Raw genomic sequence first — 14,252 nt, forward strand, 5'->3', positions numbered from 1 at the left:
TCATTTCAGCTGAATTGCTATAGTTGCTAAATCAGGAAGGGATCGAGGAAAGATAGAAGCAGATCAATCAGCTCTGTACTGGAGTAGGGCTCCATTGAGAAGCTGGGGTGTGGCTCAGTGGTAGAGCCCCTGCCTAGAATCCCCCAGTGAGGGGCTGGGGTGTGACTCAGTGGTAGAGCTCCTGCCTAGAATCCCCCAGAGAGGGGCTGGGGTGTGACTCAGTGGTAGAGCACCTGCCTAGAATCCCCTAGTGAGGGGCTGGGGTGTGACTCAGTGGTAGAGCCCCTGCCTAGAATCCCCCAGAGAGGGGCTGGGGTGTGACTCAGTGGTAGAGCACCTGCCTAGGATCCCCCAGTGAGGGGGTTATATGTGAAAAGCCGGAACAAGGTTCATGGAAAGCAAACACCCATGGAGGCACTGGTTCCCGCTCAGGAGCCATGATAGGCGTACTTCTCAGAAGTCCCCAATAGTCTGTATCCAAAATGCCCAGAGGTTCCAGTGGGTCGTGTTTCTGTTGGGAAGGAGAGCAAGCAGTGACTCTGCTGGCACCTGCTGCTTGAGCCACACTCAAAAGCCAGCGCATGAACAGCCCATGCGCCTTGCACCTGACTCATACCGCATCAATCCGACATTAGAAGGCTAGGAATGTGCTCGGTAGTTTGATCATTCGCTAGGTATATTGTTGACCCAAGGTTCAATTCTCAGTACTACAAAGGGGAAAAAAAGGAATAAATCAGAAGTTGGGGACTATATTTAGTATCACGTGGAACTTTGAGGCCAAAGCAAAGGCCTGCATTTCTTTTTATTCACCCCTAGATTCAGGGGAGGGTTTCTGGAAAGTGGCGACTCAGACTGGGGAAAATAATCAACTGTGGCCACCAGGAGGCGCCCAAGGACCATGGTGGGTAGTGGCAGAGGCACTGGATCTGAGAGAACCATTGCAACTGAGTCCCTTAAACTCCATGACATCTAGGCAACCTCCAGGGTCCAATATAGAGTGCCTCTTAGTCTTGGGATCCCTTCCAGACAAGTGTCTATGTAATCGGGCAGCAAGCAGGGTTGGTGATATTTTATATATTTTCTCTCTCGTTTACTTATTTTAATATTTTTATGTTATGTGTATGGGTGTTTTGCATGCATGCAGTACCCACAGAGGCCCAAAGAGGGCGTCAGGTCAGATATCCCCGGGAACATTCTGAGCCACCGTTCGAATGCTGGGATTTAAGCCTGGGTCCTCTGAAAGACCAACCAGTGCTCTTAACCACTGATCCAACTCTCCAGTCTCTGTTTGTTTGACAAAGTTCAGGCTGGTCTTGAATTCTATGTAGCCAAGGATGGTCATGTGGTGCTGGGGATTGAACCCATGACTTTTCTTTGTGCCTGGCAAGCATTCGACCAACTGAGCCTCATTGCCAGCCCCTGTGTGCACTTGTGCATGACTTTGTATATGTGTGTGTTTGATGATAGTAGAAGTGGGACTATCTGTACAAAGCAGAATGATTATCCAAGAGGGGAAGGAGACAGTAGAAGGGGTGGATACGGTCAGAGCACATGATGAATGGGGCTATTTTTATGAAATTAATTACTGTAAACAATGAAAATACACCAATAAAAAAAGCATCAAAAGACCAATGAGATGACTCAGCTGGCTACGGCATTTGCTAAGTTTAGTCCCTGGGTCCTACGAAGTGGAGGAACCTATATCTGTAGGTAGTCTTTGCCTGTATGCATGTCTGTGCACCACATGCATACCTGGTGCTTGCAGAGGTCAGAAGAGGGTGTTACATCCCTTAGGACTGGAGTTACAGCCGGTGTGAGCAGCCATGTGAGTGCTGAACTCAAACCTAGGTCCTCCGCAGGAGCGGCCAGTGCTCTTAACTGCCAAGCCATCTCTCCAGCCCCAATATTGTTGTTATTATTATTATGCCAATCATCAAAAGGAAAAAAGTGGGTTTTTTTGGGGGGGGGGTCAAAAAAGTAGAACTTAGGTCAGGATAACTAGGTGGGCATAGGAGAATAGGAGAGTGTGCCACAGGCCTGGCCGATAAGTCTGTTGAACTGCTGTCTGCTCTGAGCCTCCTGCTTCCTCCCGAGACTTCAGGCCCAGAAGGCAGGGAGAGCAGGCTGAGGAAATACAGTAGACTCTGACTCTGGCATCAGAGGTCAGGGCCATTTCTGGCAGGGAGAGTGTGGAAGTCTCGGGTCCATTGCTTATTGCCCTTCTCAGACTGCTCCTGACCATCTCCACGCAAACCCCACTCTGGGGTGGCTTTGTCTGGGCTGTGCCAAGCTCACGCTCTCTCTCTCTCTCTCTCTCTCTCTCTCTCTCTCTCTCTCTCTCTCTCACACACACACACACACACACACACACACATGAGCACACGCTCATGTTAACTGACTTTTGCTCATACTCTGTGGTTTTGGCCTTCCGGCTCCAGCAGCGAGGCACCTCTTCCAGGAAGTCAGCCCTGCTGACCCCAGTAGGGAGGGAAGTTCAGAGAGGGAAGTTGAAAACTTCAACCCCACCCTGCAGCCCTCCCCCAGACCCAGCTCAGCTAGTCCTTGCCACTGCTCCTACCACTCAGCATGAGAGAGGAAGCTGGGGGCTGAGGCTGCATTCAGCACCCTCCCTGACACCCTATAACTAGCGATTGCAGTTCTACTTTTATTGGGGGGACACATGGTTCTGCAGGTAGCCTAGGCTGGTCTTGGACCCTCGCAGTCCTGTCTCTGTCTCCCAAGTGCAGAGAGTGCAGTCTTGAGCCACTAGGGTACTTGGCTTGCAGTTTTACTTTTGGAAGCTCTCCATGAAGGGTGGTTTGGGACAGGACCCCTGACTGGGCCCCTTCTGGTGCTCTCAGCCTGGGTTCCGTGTTAATGGCCAGGATGCACCCTAATGCACCTGGAGGAGAAAATGAGTTCCTTCCCTGCCTGAGTAGCTGACCTAAGAGGAGGACTCTTGCTCATACCTGCATGAAGTGGGCCTTAGAAATAAACTTGGAGTCAGTTGGTAGGGCATGCCTTTAATCCCCAGCTGGGGTAGGTGTAGCTCTGAGTTCGAAGCCAGCCTGGTCTACAAGAGAGAGTTCTAGGATATCCAGGGCTACATAGAAAAACCTTGTCTCAAAACCCCCACCCAGAATTAAACAAACAAATAAATAGGTCAGCTTGCTTCCCTTCTGAGGAAAAAGCTGACTTGGTCGGCTACATGGGAGAAGTAGTTGAGGCTACTGGCTATGCCCTTCCTGGGCTCCTTCCTACTTGGCTCCCGTTTCTCAGATACCTCACTTTGTAGCCCAAGCTAGGGTTAGAGACCTCTGCCACCTCACGGGGTTCCCACCATGCTCCTTGCTGCTACCATGTCCCTCCAGGATCAGGATCCACCATGATGAAAACCTTTGACTCCATTCCAATTCCAGTGGGAACCCAACCCTGGCTGAGGCCCCCACTCCATGCCCACCAGGCCAGTGTAGCTCTGTGCGGAGGCTGATGCCAACTGCAGGAGACTCTGTGAGGACCAGGGCAGAGGGCAACAGGCCTCTGACTCATCCGGGCAGGAAGGAGGCCCACAGCCTGTGCGCAGACTGTTCCACCATGACCTTTCCACCCCTAGCAAATGTCAGCTTCCTCATCCATAAGTGGGGCCCTGAGCCACCATCACCACCAGGCACGACATGCTGAAGACAATGGCCACGGCTGACGGTCCTCTCTCCCCATCCCCTACTCCAAAATCTGCAGGCAGCTGCCTCCGGCCTTAAAAAGTCAAACTGCAGGGCCAAGGTAGGGGTCAGGATCTGGCCAGATGCCCCGCAAGGCAAGAGCGGTTACGAGCAAGGGTCATGCCCAGCCTCGCTTGCTGAGCCATTGTGCTAAGTTTCTGGTGGAGTGGGGAGGGGCAGATCTCTAATCAGGGGTGGGGTAGGGAAGGAGGCAGAGGACACAGAGGTGGCCAGTAGTGAGGACACAGAGCTCCAGGTGAGCGGGGATCCAGGTCAGAGCAGGCAGGCACGGCAGTAGGTGGCCGACACCAGTCTGCCAGCCTCAAGGAGCTACACTGTAAAGAAGAGGAAGCAAGGAGACCACAGGAAGGGGGTAGGGTGGGGAATCCCCATGCTCAGCCACCCTCCCTCCCCAACCTTTGTGGCTGGATTTGAGGAAGCTCCCTGGAGAACCTCAGAAAAATAGGCATCCTCACCAGCTCCGCTTGCGCCCATCCTCAGAGGATACCTCCAAACTTATGACAGATGCGAGGCGAGGCAATGTTGGCAAGATTAATAGGTCACCGAGATCGAGGGACTGTCAGCCTGGCTGCCTGACCTAGGGCATACTGAATTAACCTGCTTTGAGTCATAGTTTTCCTGTCTGCAAAATGGGTCTCTGGCTAGTCCACCGTAGCCACTGTCCCTCCTGCAGGAAGGGCTGCACTCCTAGCTGTCACAAGCAACATTAACAATGGCACCACGACCTTAACAGACCTGAACAAGCAGCTACCTCCATCAGCTCCACCCAACCCCCCTCCTCCCATCATGGTGGCCACCCACCAGTGACAAACCTGCACGGAGCTGGTCACTCTCTCACCGATTTTTAACACCAAGCTTCCCTCCCCAATAGTCGGCTTGTAGGATGCCTATCAACCACCTTCTCCATGGCATGAGCCAGCTTCCCCTGCCCTCATCTGAGTGTCCCCTGGAGTGACCTTGATGGACGGGTGGCTCAGACCCAACTCCCAAGCAAGACTAAGGCCCCCGGGGTTGCTGCAAAGAGCACCTTTATTCAGCGGAAGGACGTCACCATGGCAACAACACATCAATTCCCTGAGAGCTTTTCCCTTATCATCATTAGCTTGCCTAGCTAAGGTCTTTGCAAAAAGAACATAGAACGCAGCCCATGGGGTGGGGTGAGGTGAGCCTTGGGGTGCTGGGGAGGATGGTGGGGGAGAGCAGGATTCCAGATACTGGAAGGCATAAATACAGTACTAAGGCATTCATGGTCCAGCTTTCCAAAGACCAAGCCTGTTTGGCTTCTGCTTTTTTCTGATCCACAGAAAAGATAAAATAAGACCCTCTCCAGCCCACCCAGAAAACAACCCCTCTCCCTTCACACCCACCCCTCCCATCTCAAGAAACAAGCACAGTAAAAAAATACTGTCACAATATTTACAGGCACACCCACTATGGGTGACTTTCTCTCTACTTTGGAGAGGAGATAAAATTCATAGCTCTGAACTCCCTAGTGTGGGAGACAAAGATAGGACCTCAGGGGGTGGGGTTGAAGACTTCACCCCACCCTGGAGGGCTGGAAGGGAAGCACTGGTCACCTGAACGGTCACTGGCAGTGCCCAAGCTAGAAGGGGGCCCCAGGCCTTTTACTACCTAAACCATTTTCCCTAGCACTGGGCATGGCTCAGCAGACAGGGAAGGTTTCAGGTAGGTGCTGGCACTCCAACTTAAGAGACAGTGCTATATAAGACAGCACCTGTGTACCCCTGAGAGGAGCCCCGAGGCCTCTCCCCACACTGCAGAGATCCAAACACAGATCCCACAGAACTGCCCTTGGAGTGGGTCTCAGAATGTAGAAAAGATAGCTAGGGACAGACAGGCCACTCCCTGAAGAACACGACTGCCCAGCAGTCTGCAACATGGGTGGGCACACCACAGAAACACACAAATATAGACATACACACACATACACGCAGCCCTGAAGAGCCTCGTACACCAAGGTCAGGACACAAACGGGTCCCTGGGCCCTTTGGATACCAGGGGCGCCCAGGGACAGGGTCTCAGCCACAGCTGCTAGAAAATGGCGGTGCGGGGACACCAGGGTGTATCCGGGTACAGGTGGCAGTGGACAGAGCGGAACCTGTAGGGAGAGAGCAGAAGACTGGTCTGTGTGGGGTAGGGATGCCATGCACCCTCTGGAAGTCCCAACAGCACCAGTGAGGTTCCTGGGGGTATTTAGTGACCCTCCGCAAGCCCTTACCTGGATGGGTCAGCCTCCACCGAGAAGGGCCCCTTGATGTGCACTGCGTTCCGCTTGTTCTCAAACATGCCATAGCTCAGGGTCACCTGCATTGGGAGCAAGGGAGCGATGCTGGACGGGTGGCAGTCCTGCCTGGCTGGTTGTTCCCTCGACAAACTCATCCTTGGGCCAAGGACACCTGCTCTGCCCACCTGGGGATGAAGTCCAGGGGGAGGACCTTCAACTATGAACAAGACAGAGCAGGTGTGTCCCTTCAAAGAGCAGGATCAGCGATTTAAAAGAGTCTGTGTCACAGGTGGATGGATCTCTGTGAGTTCAAGGCCAGCCTGGTCCACAGAGCAAGTTCCAGGACAGGCTCCAATGCTACAGAGAAACCCTGTCTCAAAAAAACCAAACACGGGGGGGTAGTCTACTTCACTATTTTTTGAGGAATTAAAGATTAAACTCGGGTGGCTCATACATGCAGGTACGAGCTCTACCACTGAGCGACAGCCCCAGCTCTGAGCCAGCAGCTCAGGACAGATTGTGACTCTTGAAAATAGAGTGTCTCTGACACCCTTATTTAAAACAGTGACCCTGTTCTACAGATGTAATGGGGAAAGTGCTTGTCTAGCGTACCAAAGCCCTGGTTCTTTCCCCAACACCTATAATCCTAGCCCAGGGAGGTGGAGGCAAGAGAATCAGGAATTCAAGGTCAAGGTCATCCTCAACTACACATCAACTTCAAGGCTAGCCTGGAATACAGGAGACCCATACACACACACACACACACACGTATATGTGTACATTATATATACATATAATATATATGTATATTATATGTGTGTGTGTATCCCTAAATGACACTGAGCCAGATGTGGTAGCACACAACTGAATCTTAGCATACGGGAGGCTGAAGCAAGAGATCACCGGTTCAAGGCTAGTTTTGACTACATAGTGAAACCCCCATCTCAAACAAAAACAAACAAGGAAGGAAGGAAGGAAGACTGTCCCTTCTGGCCCTGTTGAGTTCACTCCTTGGCCACCCAGGCCTTCGGGATGCATGCACACCTGCTCGTGGAGCTCGGTGGTGGGCACTTGCTGCAGATTCTCCAGGTGGGAGTGGAAGAGCCCGCTCCGGATGAGGGGCACTCCCAGCAGCGCTTCCACAATATAGCCAATGGTGCAGTCGTCGGGGAGCCGGATGCGCTCAGCTGTGCTCATGAAGTGTCCCCCACTGCAAGAGGGAAGGGCCCAGGGGACAGTGAGAAGAGGCTGAAGCCAGTAGCTGGGGAGAGGGCAGACAAGACCTTGCCAAATGGGGCTCCCTCCCTCTACGAACCATAATTCTTCCATGCCAAAGGGTTTCATCCAAGGGTGCTCTAGGCAGGGCAGAGGTGGGGGAGTGGCTGTAAACACAGCTGCTTTGGATACCTAACGGAGGGGTGGGCAGCTGGGAGAGGATGGCCCACCAAGCCAGGCCCTGGGGCGCCTAGGACCACAAATGAACACCCTGCTGTGTGGGTAGTCTTACACGTGCAGGGGGCACTCACCTGGCCCACGGGGCCATCTTTAGGGCTAGCCCTCGGCTGATACAAAAGCCAGCTCCTCCAGTGGCGAACCAAAAGTGAACAGGTCGCTGGGGGAAGCGAGATGGCTGTCAGTAGACTCCTGGGTCCCACCAGGTGACAGAGGAGGCTCAACCCCCTCCCCCTAACTCCTTGGCGGTGGGGGGTGGCGCTTGTGCGGCAGGAATGATGACAGGGGACACTCACCACTTTGTGCTCGCTGACCCGCTCTGTGGCCTGGATGGGCCGGTCCAAACTGGGTTTGCCTATGTACACGTCCTGAGTGTGGGGATAGCTGGCCAGCAGCCGTAGCAGCGCCCTGAGGTTCACGTAGTTGTCATCATCCACGTGGCAGAACCACCTGAACACAAGGCAGAATGGCGTCAGAGGACTGGACTGCCAGGCCGCCAGGGAAGGGGTATGGATGGGACCCGGTGGGGAAGGGAGGAACTCACTTCTTCCCCGACTCGATGAAATGGTCGTACTCCACGGCCATCTTGCAGGACAGAGCCTGGCGGCTATGCGCGGCAGAGCAGTTGGTGAGGACCATGTTGCCTGTGGACAGGGGAAGGTTGTCAGCAGGCCCGGGGAGCACGGCAGTAGGCGCTTTTCCAACTGCCTCAGACTTTACCCCCAGTCCACCCCCTTCCCAGGGTAGCCGCCCCTGCCCATTCATTCAACCAGCTTCCTCCCCGCCCCAGTACCGGCCACCTGTTGCTGCCTGCAGGACTCAAAAGGTCCCCAGAGGATTGAAAGGGGCTCCTCTGCATAAGAATTGGGGGCCCTGGGAGTGGCGGAGTGGGGCGTGAAGCAAACCAGCAGAGTAAACTGGCCCCTGAGCCCAGTGACTGGTGACCTCTGAACCCCAGGGTGCCTCAGGGGAAGAAGTTGCTTAGAATCAGGTCCACCTTTGCCCGCCCCAAGTCTGGGACACACCTGTGAGCTTGCTCAGAGCTTCGTCCTCCCCATCCGTGAAGATGAATGTCTGGAAGAAGAGACAGGACCTGAGTTTGCAGCTCCAAGTCCCCCACCAGAGCCACAGTCGAGGCATCCTGGAGTGCCCTCAGCTGCAGGTCTATACTCCCACCCCCTCCACCCCGCACAACTGCCCGAATTCTCCACTGCACATAGAATGTGTGTTCAAGTGTCCAGGGTGAGTGGCAGCTGGGCTGTGGGGCACTCATTCCCCAACTTCGAGACAGCTGGGCCCAAGGTCGCCAAAGGCAGCAGGGAGGCACGAGCCAGGTGGGGTGTCCCACCCACCCGCCAGGTAAACGGGCCCGCAGTTAATCCTCCCGCCAACTTGTGCACCTGGCGGGGCACACACCCTTATTGACACAACCTGCCTGCACGCCCAGCCTGCAGGCTTTCCGAGCTGGGGGGGGGGTTGGATAGGAGGAGGAGGTCGGCTTTGGGAAGCTGAGCTTCACTCAGTAGGGTCGGGGACAAAGGCCTCTGCTGGGCTGCTGCCAAGCCCTGGCAGACAAAGGGCCCCGGAGGGAGGGTGAATCACCAGCCATTGTCCTCCAGCTTTGTCCTGGGCTGGGCCAGCCTTAACTCTGCCGAGTTAAGCAGGAGTGGCCCGGCTGTCATTTCCATACAGCTGGCCTAGTTAACTGGGCCGGCTGGGCTAGAGGTCCTATACACGGGATATGGGTAAGACCACTGGCCATGCAGTACTTTGCCCTGCACCTCCTGCTGCGCCCTATAGGGCAGATTCCCCCAGCCACAGCAGTTAGCCAGGTTCTGAGAAGTCACTGGTGGTCACTGTGGTAGTGGCGGAAAAGAACTCGCGTTCCCAGGCCCGCAGTAGGGCATCCAAGCTTTCAGCCCAACTTAGAAGAGGAAAATTCTTCCCTGCTCACTTAAGACCTTGCCCAAGGCCACAGCCAAGACTCCACCTGGCCCGGCACAGGGCCACCCCCTGCCAGGATTACTTTGCGGAAGGGGGGGGGGGCGCCGGGGCGGGGCCAGGAGCTGCCGGCGCCCGCCTGGGCCCGTCAGCACACGGGAAGGAATGTTCCTTCCTCCGCCGGCCCGCCCAGCGCGTGCCGCCTGCCGCACCCTGGCATGGCAGTGCAAACCCGGGGCGGGTGGGGGATGCTCAGCAGAGGCGGCAGTCCAACTCCCCTCCCAAATCACCAATCCTCACTTTCCTTTTGTGCACAAAAGGGTCCCAAGGAAACCCGGGTGTGTGCAAGCCTGGAGGTCAGCATTTACCTCAGTTACCCAAGGAACTAACCACCCCAGGCCTGAAGGGGTGGCACACCATGCCCTGAGCGGCCCCAGTTCTTTGCCCAGGCTGACCAAATGCCTGGATGCTCACTCCAGTGAGGCCCGGGTAGGAGAGCAAAAGGTGAGACCTATATCATCTGCAAGCATGCACCTCTCCCTCCAGGGCTCTGCAGACACCCAGGGCAGCCCACACGCACAGACTCGCACCCACCCCCCCTGCACCCCAGCATCTCAGCCCAGGAATGCCGTGGGAGGTGCAGCGGGCCGGCCTGTGCAGACGCTGCTGCTGGATTAAAAGGAAAATGCTTTCTTAATGAGATCAAGAGAGAGGCCTGTTCTCCCGCGCTCCGATGGTGTCCTAAAAACCCAGCCCAAGGCTACGGAGATTAAAGTCACCTTTGTTCAGTTGTGTGTGTGGGGGGGGGCAGTTTGCAGGAGGCCCGCTCTGTCTTTGAGGCAAAGCTGTGGGTGCTCCTCCTGCTGTCTCCCCAGTACAGGGAAATCAGGAGAGGAGGGGGCAGGGGCTGCACCTGTGGGTATCACTCAGCCCCCAGAAACACTCTAAAGTGGGTATAACACAGCCCGCTTGTGCAGAGCCAAGTTCTAGGAATGGACTCCTCCCAGTGTCCCGAGGAGGTGGGTACCATCTCCTCCTTGGTATGCAGTGAAGAGACCAGAGGACACCACTCTGTGACCATACTCAGGAAGAAATAATGCCTTCCAGGGACCCACATCTCCCAACATCCCCTACCAAAACTTCCCCGAAGGAGGACCATCAGGGCAGTGAGGGCAGCCCAACTGGTGAGGGCAGGCAAGGGGGTGGGGGAGAGACACACAGGAAGCAGCATTGTTCCTGGAGCCGAGATTCAAAGAAACACAGGATGCCAAGTTCTGCCCCAGCCATTGTGGCTGTGGCGGTGGCAGCCTGCAGCCTGGCGCACTCCTTAGTGGTGGGGGAGGAGCAAGCAGGCCAGAGGCCAGGCGGCCCTGCCTGTCCCCACTGACCAGCTTCTCCACTTCTCCAAAGGTTGCCGGCTCTTTTGTACAACCCCACAATCATGCTTGGTGCCAAGATTACCCGTCCTGGGTCATAGGACTCTGGTTCAGATGGAACCTCTTCCTCCTCCTCCTCCTCCTCCTCCTCCTCCTCCTCCTCCTCCTCCTCCTCCTCCTCCTCCTCCTCCTCCTCCAGGAAGCCTTCTTCCCATTCATACCCAATGTGATCTAATGCAGCCTCTCACCTTCCAGCTGCCCTGACCAGACAGAAGAGCCACCCTTTGCTACAGGTTCCATTGACCCTTGTCCATAGCACACCAAAAGGAGATTTTGTTTGCCATGTGTACATCAGCTGACCATGGGGGTCAATCCAGTCTTTTCTGGGTAGAGGGACCCTTACTCTGAATGACTTCAAGGATCACCACAAGCCTCCAAAGTTACATAGTCCACTTTATAATACCTTAATGGAAAGACAGTCATTTCCCTTTTCAAGGAGTAAGAGGCTGAGGGTCAAAGACCCTAGGCTTTTTTCCAAATCACATAGCCCAACTGAGACTTTTTTCTGGGCCCTTTCTGCCAGAGAAAGTGCCTGAATCCCAAAATGAGAGTTTTTCAGAACTAGTGCTGGCCCAGAGGAGGATAGATGTTATCCAATACCACACAGCAGGAAAGTTAAATGCAGAGGGTGGGGGTGCCCTGGCTCAGAGATCGTGCCCCACGAGGGCTGTCATTCAGGGTTGGGGGGAGGACAGAGGTCCCCTCATCGCCAGGCAACCTGAGTGGCCAGCACGCCAGGCAACGGTTCCCATGGAGTGCATAGCTGTACACAAGAGGCCGACGCCTTTCTCGGTTGGAGAAAGGGGCTTTGTTGCCTTGCCCAAGGGGCCGGCGTGAGAGCAGCCTAGCGCTGGGAATCCTAACGGCAACGCAGCCAAACAAAACCCATGGCCCCCGCTGCCCCCTCCCGAAGGCCTGCTGAGCCCCTGGGAAAGGGACGCCTCATTCTCAGGATGCTGCCGTGGGGTTCTCAGGGCCCCTCTCTGACCAAGACTAGATAGGAGCCTGTCCTCTTAACCTCCTTTCTGTCCTAAAACAGAGCCTAGCCAAGTTTGATGGCCCTGGCTCCCTGGGGCTGGAGCAGGAAGGAAAATGAACCTTCATCTTCACACCAAATACCCAGTGCTTCCCCCGCCACACACACACACACACACACACACACACTTAGAGTGCACTCTGCTCTCCCCGCCCCAACGGTCCTGCCGTAGCCTCCAGGGAGATTTTCAAAGTGGGGTGTGTCTTTTTATTATGTGTATGAAGTTGATGTCTAACTGGGGGGAGCTCGGCTGCTAAAGACACGGTTCTCCACAAGCCTGGAGAACCAGTACCTTATTTCTTTCAGTATATCTGGAGTTGGGGGTGCTACTCTCCTTCCCTTCCCTCCCTTTCAAGGGAAGTACCCCCTAACCAGGAAGAAGGGGATCAGTTCAGAATGGAGAGGATCCAGGATGGAGCTGAGCCAATTTGTTTGGAAAAGTTTGGAAACAAGTAAGACCATTCACCCCAGAGTTTAGGGGAAGCATCACAAGGCCAACCCCAAGCTGGAGGCTACTCATCCAGACCTAGAGCATGTGGCTGGGGTGACCCTGGCAACACGGGAGGAAACTTCCAGGGCTGTAAGGTAAAGTGGGCCCCAGTAGCCACACATGGATGGGTCAGATTAATGCCATCGCTTCCCATATATACCCAAAGCTATAGATGCAGTCAGGGCGGCTATAGACAGAAGGTAATCTCTACTCCATCCTCCTGCCCAGGCCGCGCGGAGTCTCACCATCTCCTTGTGGCGCGAGATCCAGGTCTCGAACAACAGGTCGAGACGAGCGCGGTGAAACTTTCTGGTGGTCTTGACCGCAATGAAGACGTCGCGGGGAGACAGGACCTCGGCCGGGGGACGCGGGTGGCCGTCGGCCGAGCGGGAAGCAACCCCGGGCGGTGGATCCGCGTCTCTGCGCGCGCGAGTGAGTAGACTAAAGTATTCGGAGAGGCTATGCACCTCGCGGGCGAGGGATCCGGGCTCCGCGGCCGCCCTAGACCCAGAACCGGGAGCCGCCCCAGCGGAGCCGGCCAGACTGCGCAGCGCGCGGCGTCCACGCTCGGCTGGTACTGGTGTCGGCGGCGGGTCGGCCGTGAGCACCAGGAGGCAAGCCAGCAGCGCGCCCGCCAGCGCCAGCAGCAGGCGCCGACCGCAGCGCTGAAGCATAGTGGCCGGCGGCCGCACGTTGTGCCCTCCCAGTACCGGCTGGTCCGGCTGCCCGAGGCTCCCGGTCCAGCTGCGCGCCTCTACTTCCAAGCGCTCTTAAACCTCCCCTGTCGGCCACGCCCCCGCACGCTTATTGGCTGTTAGCCTGGGGGCGTAGTCTCTGGGCCATCTCTCGCTCCCACGTGGGACATAGAGGGGGGGGGGCTGGGAACGACCCAGCTGGGGCACCCACGGCACCAGCCCCCTTTAAGCAGGAGCACGTCCGGCCCGCGCCGTGTCACCCTCCTGAGCTACTCTGGGCGACATCCAGGCTGACCAACGCCCGCTACGGCTGCACGTGAGGGACGCTCCCCCCCCCCACACACACACACCCACTCCCGGCGCTGGGACCTGGGTGATAGGACCCGTGCTCCTCCGCGGGCGACATCCTTAGCTTCTCGCTATGCACTTCCTGTCCCCGAGCAGGCTTCCTTCCCTGGGGACCGTGCTGACAGAGCCAAAGTGGTGGCCTGCGGGGTGTCCTTGAGCGATTAGTTCTGGGCTGCCCCTAGGGACACCTGTGCCTTAAGTGTGAACCTGAGGTTCAAGTAAGAAGGTACCTGTAATCAAATTCTACATACCACCCCCCATCAGGCCTGTCCCGGCATCATGTTGCTTTATGGGGAGGGTTGGTCCCCAAAAACCTCAGGCGCCCTGTGGCGAGGAGACACTCTGGCCGCCCCTTCCCTCGCGGGATGAAAGGCTACCTTCTGTTCCATTTGGTTCCTCCTCACTCCGACCAGATGTGACCCAGCTGTGCGCCCTCCCAGCCCCGCCTCCCCGGCACACGGCCCCCTTCCCACGGGCGGGGGCCTTGCCTGCTCCCAGCACGAGCGGGGGCGGCAGGAATGCGCGCCTGATGGTAGGGTGAGAGGCAACGGGTCCGGAAGTGGCCAAGGGTCCCCGGAGTGGGATTAGGGTCCGAGCCCACTGCTTCTTCCGGGAGCGCAGCTGGGAGCGGCTCTCCGCCTGGCTGCCCCTGGGTCGGGTTGGCTTCATTTTCCGCGTCCCCCTCCAAAGGAAGTCTGAGCCCACCCAGCCACCACAGATAAACCGCTGTTCCTTCTGTCGCCGATTCCCGAGCCCTTATAATTAAGACTGGAGTGGCATTTTTAGTTATTTATATACCGCACTCTCTTAATGTCCCTCTCTAAGAATGTCAACATAAGACTGGATCTCAGGCTGGATCAGGTACTCTG

The 14,252-nt window shown here is 56.1% G+C and overlaps 1 protein-coding gene across 1 annotated transcript; it reads right to left on the reverse strand.

Moving 5' to 3' along the window:
- Nucleotides 1-4,708: 4,708 nt before the first annotated feature.
- Nucleotides 4,709-13,073, reverse strand: Lfng (LFNG O-fucosylpeptide 3-beta-N-acetylglucosaminyltransferase). Its single transcript, XM_057765929.1, has 8 exons — nucleotides 12,586-13,073; nucleotides 8,463-8,511; nucleotides 7,982-8,081; nucleotides 7,734-7,887; nucleotides 7,512-7,597; nucleotides 7,030-7,195; nucleotides 5,980-6,065; nucleotides 4,709-5,859 (listed from the first exon to the last, which is right to left on the reverse strand). The coding sequence occupies exons 1-8, from the start codon at nucleotides 13,012-13,014 to the stop codon at nucleotides 5,793-5,795; spliced, it is 1,137 nt and encodes a 378-aa protein (XP_057621912.1). The 5' UTR covers nucleotides 13,015-13,073; the 3' UTR covers nucleotides 4,709-5,792.
- Nucleotides 13,074-14,252: the final 1,179 nt, after the last annotated feature.

Source organism: Chionomys nivalis, chromosome 3 (genome assembly GCF_950005125.1).
Source record: "Chionomys nivalis chromosome 3, mChiNiv1.1, whole genome shotgun sequence".
NCBI lineage: Eukaryota > Metazoa > Chordata > Mammalia > Rodentia > Cricetidae > Chionomys > Chionomys nivalis.

What these genes read in the sequence shown, in the direction of transcription:
- Lfng (XM_057765929.1), bottom strand. Translation starts at nt 13,014, where the DNA reads ATGCTTCAGCGCTGCGGTCGGCGCCTGCTGCTGGCGCTGGCGGGCGCG. An exon ending in AGCTCTGAGCAAGCTCACAG is followed by an intron (nt 8,082 to 8,462) that starts GTGTGTCCCAGA and finishes CCCTGTCCACAG; the next exon opens with GCAACATGGTCCTCACCAAC. An exon ending in CCACCGAGCTCCACGAGCAG is followed by an intron (nt 6,066 to 7,029) that starts GTGTGCATGCAT and finishes CTCCCAATGCAG; the next exon opens with GTGACCCTGAGCTATGGCAT.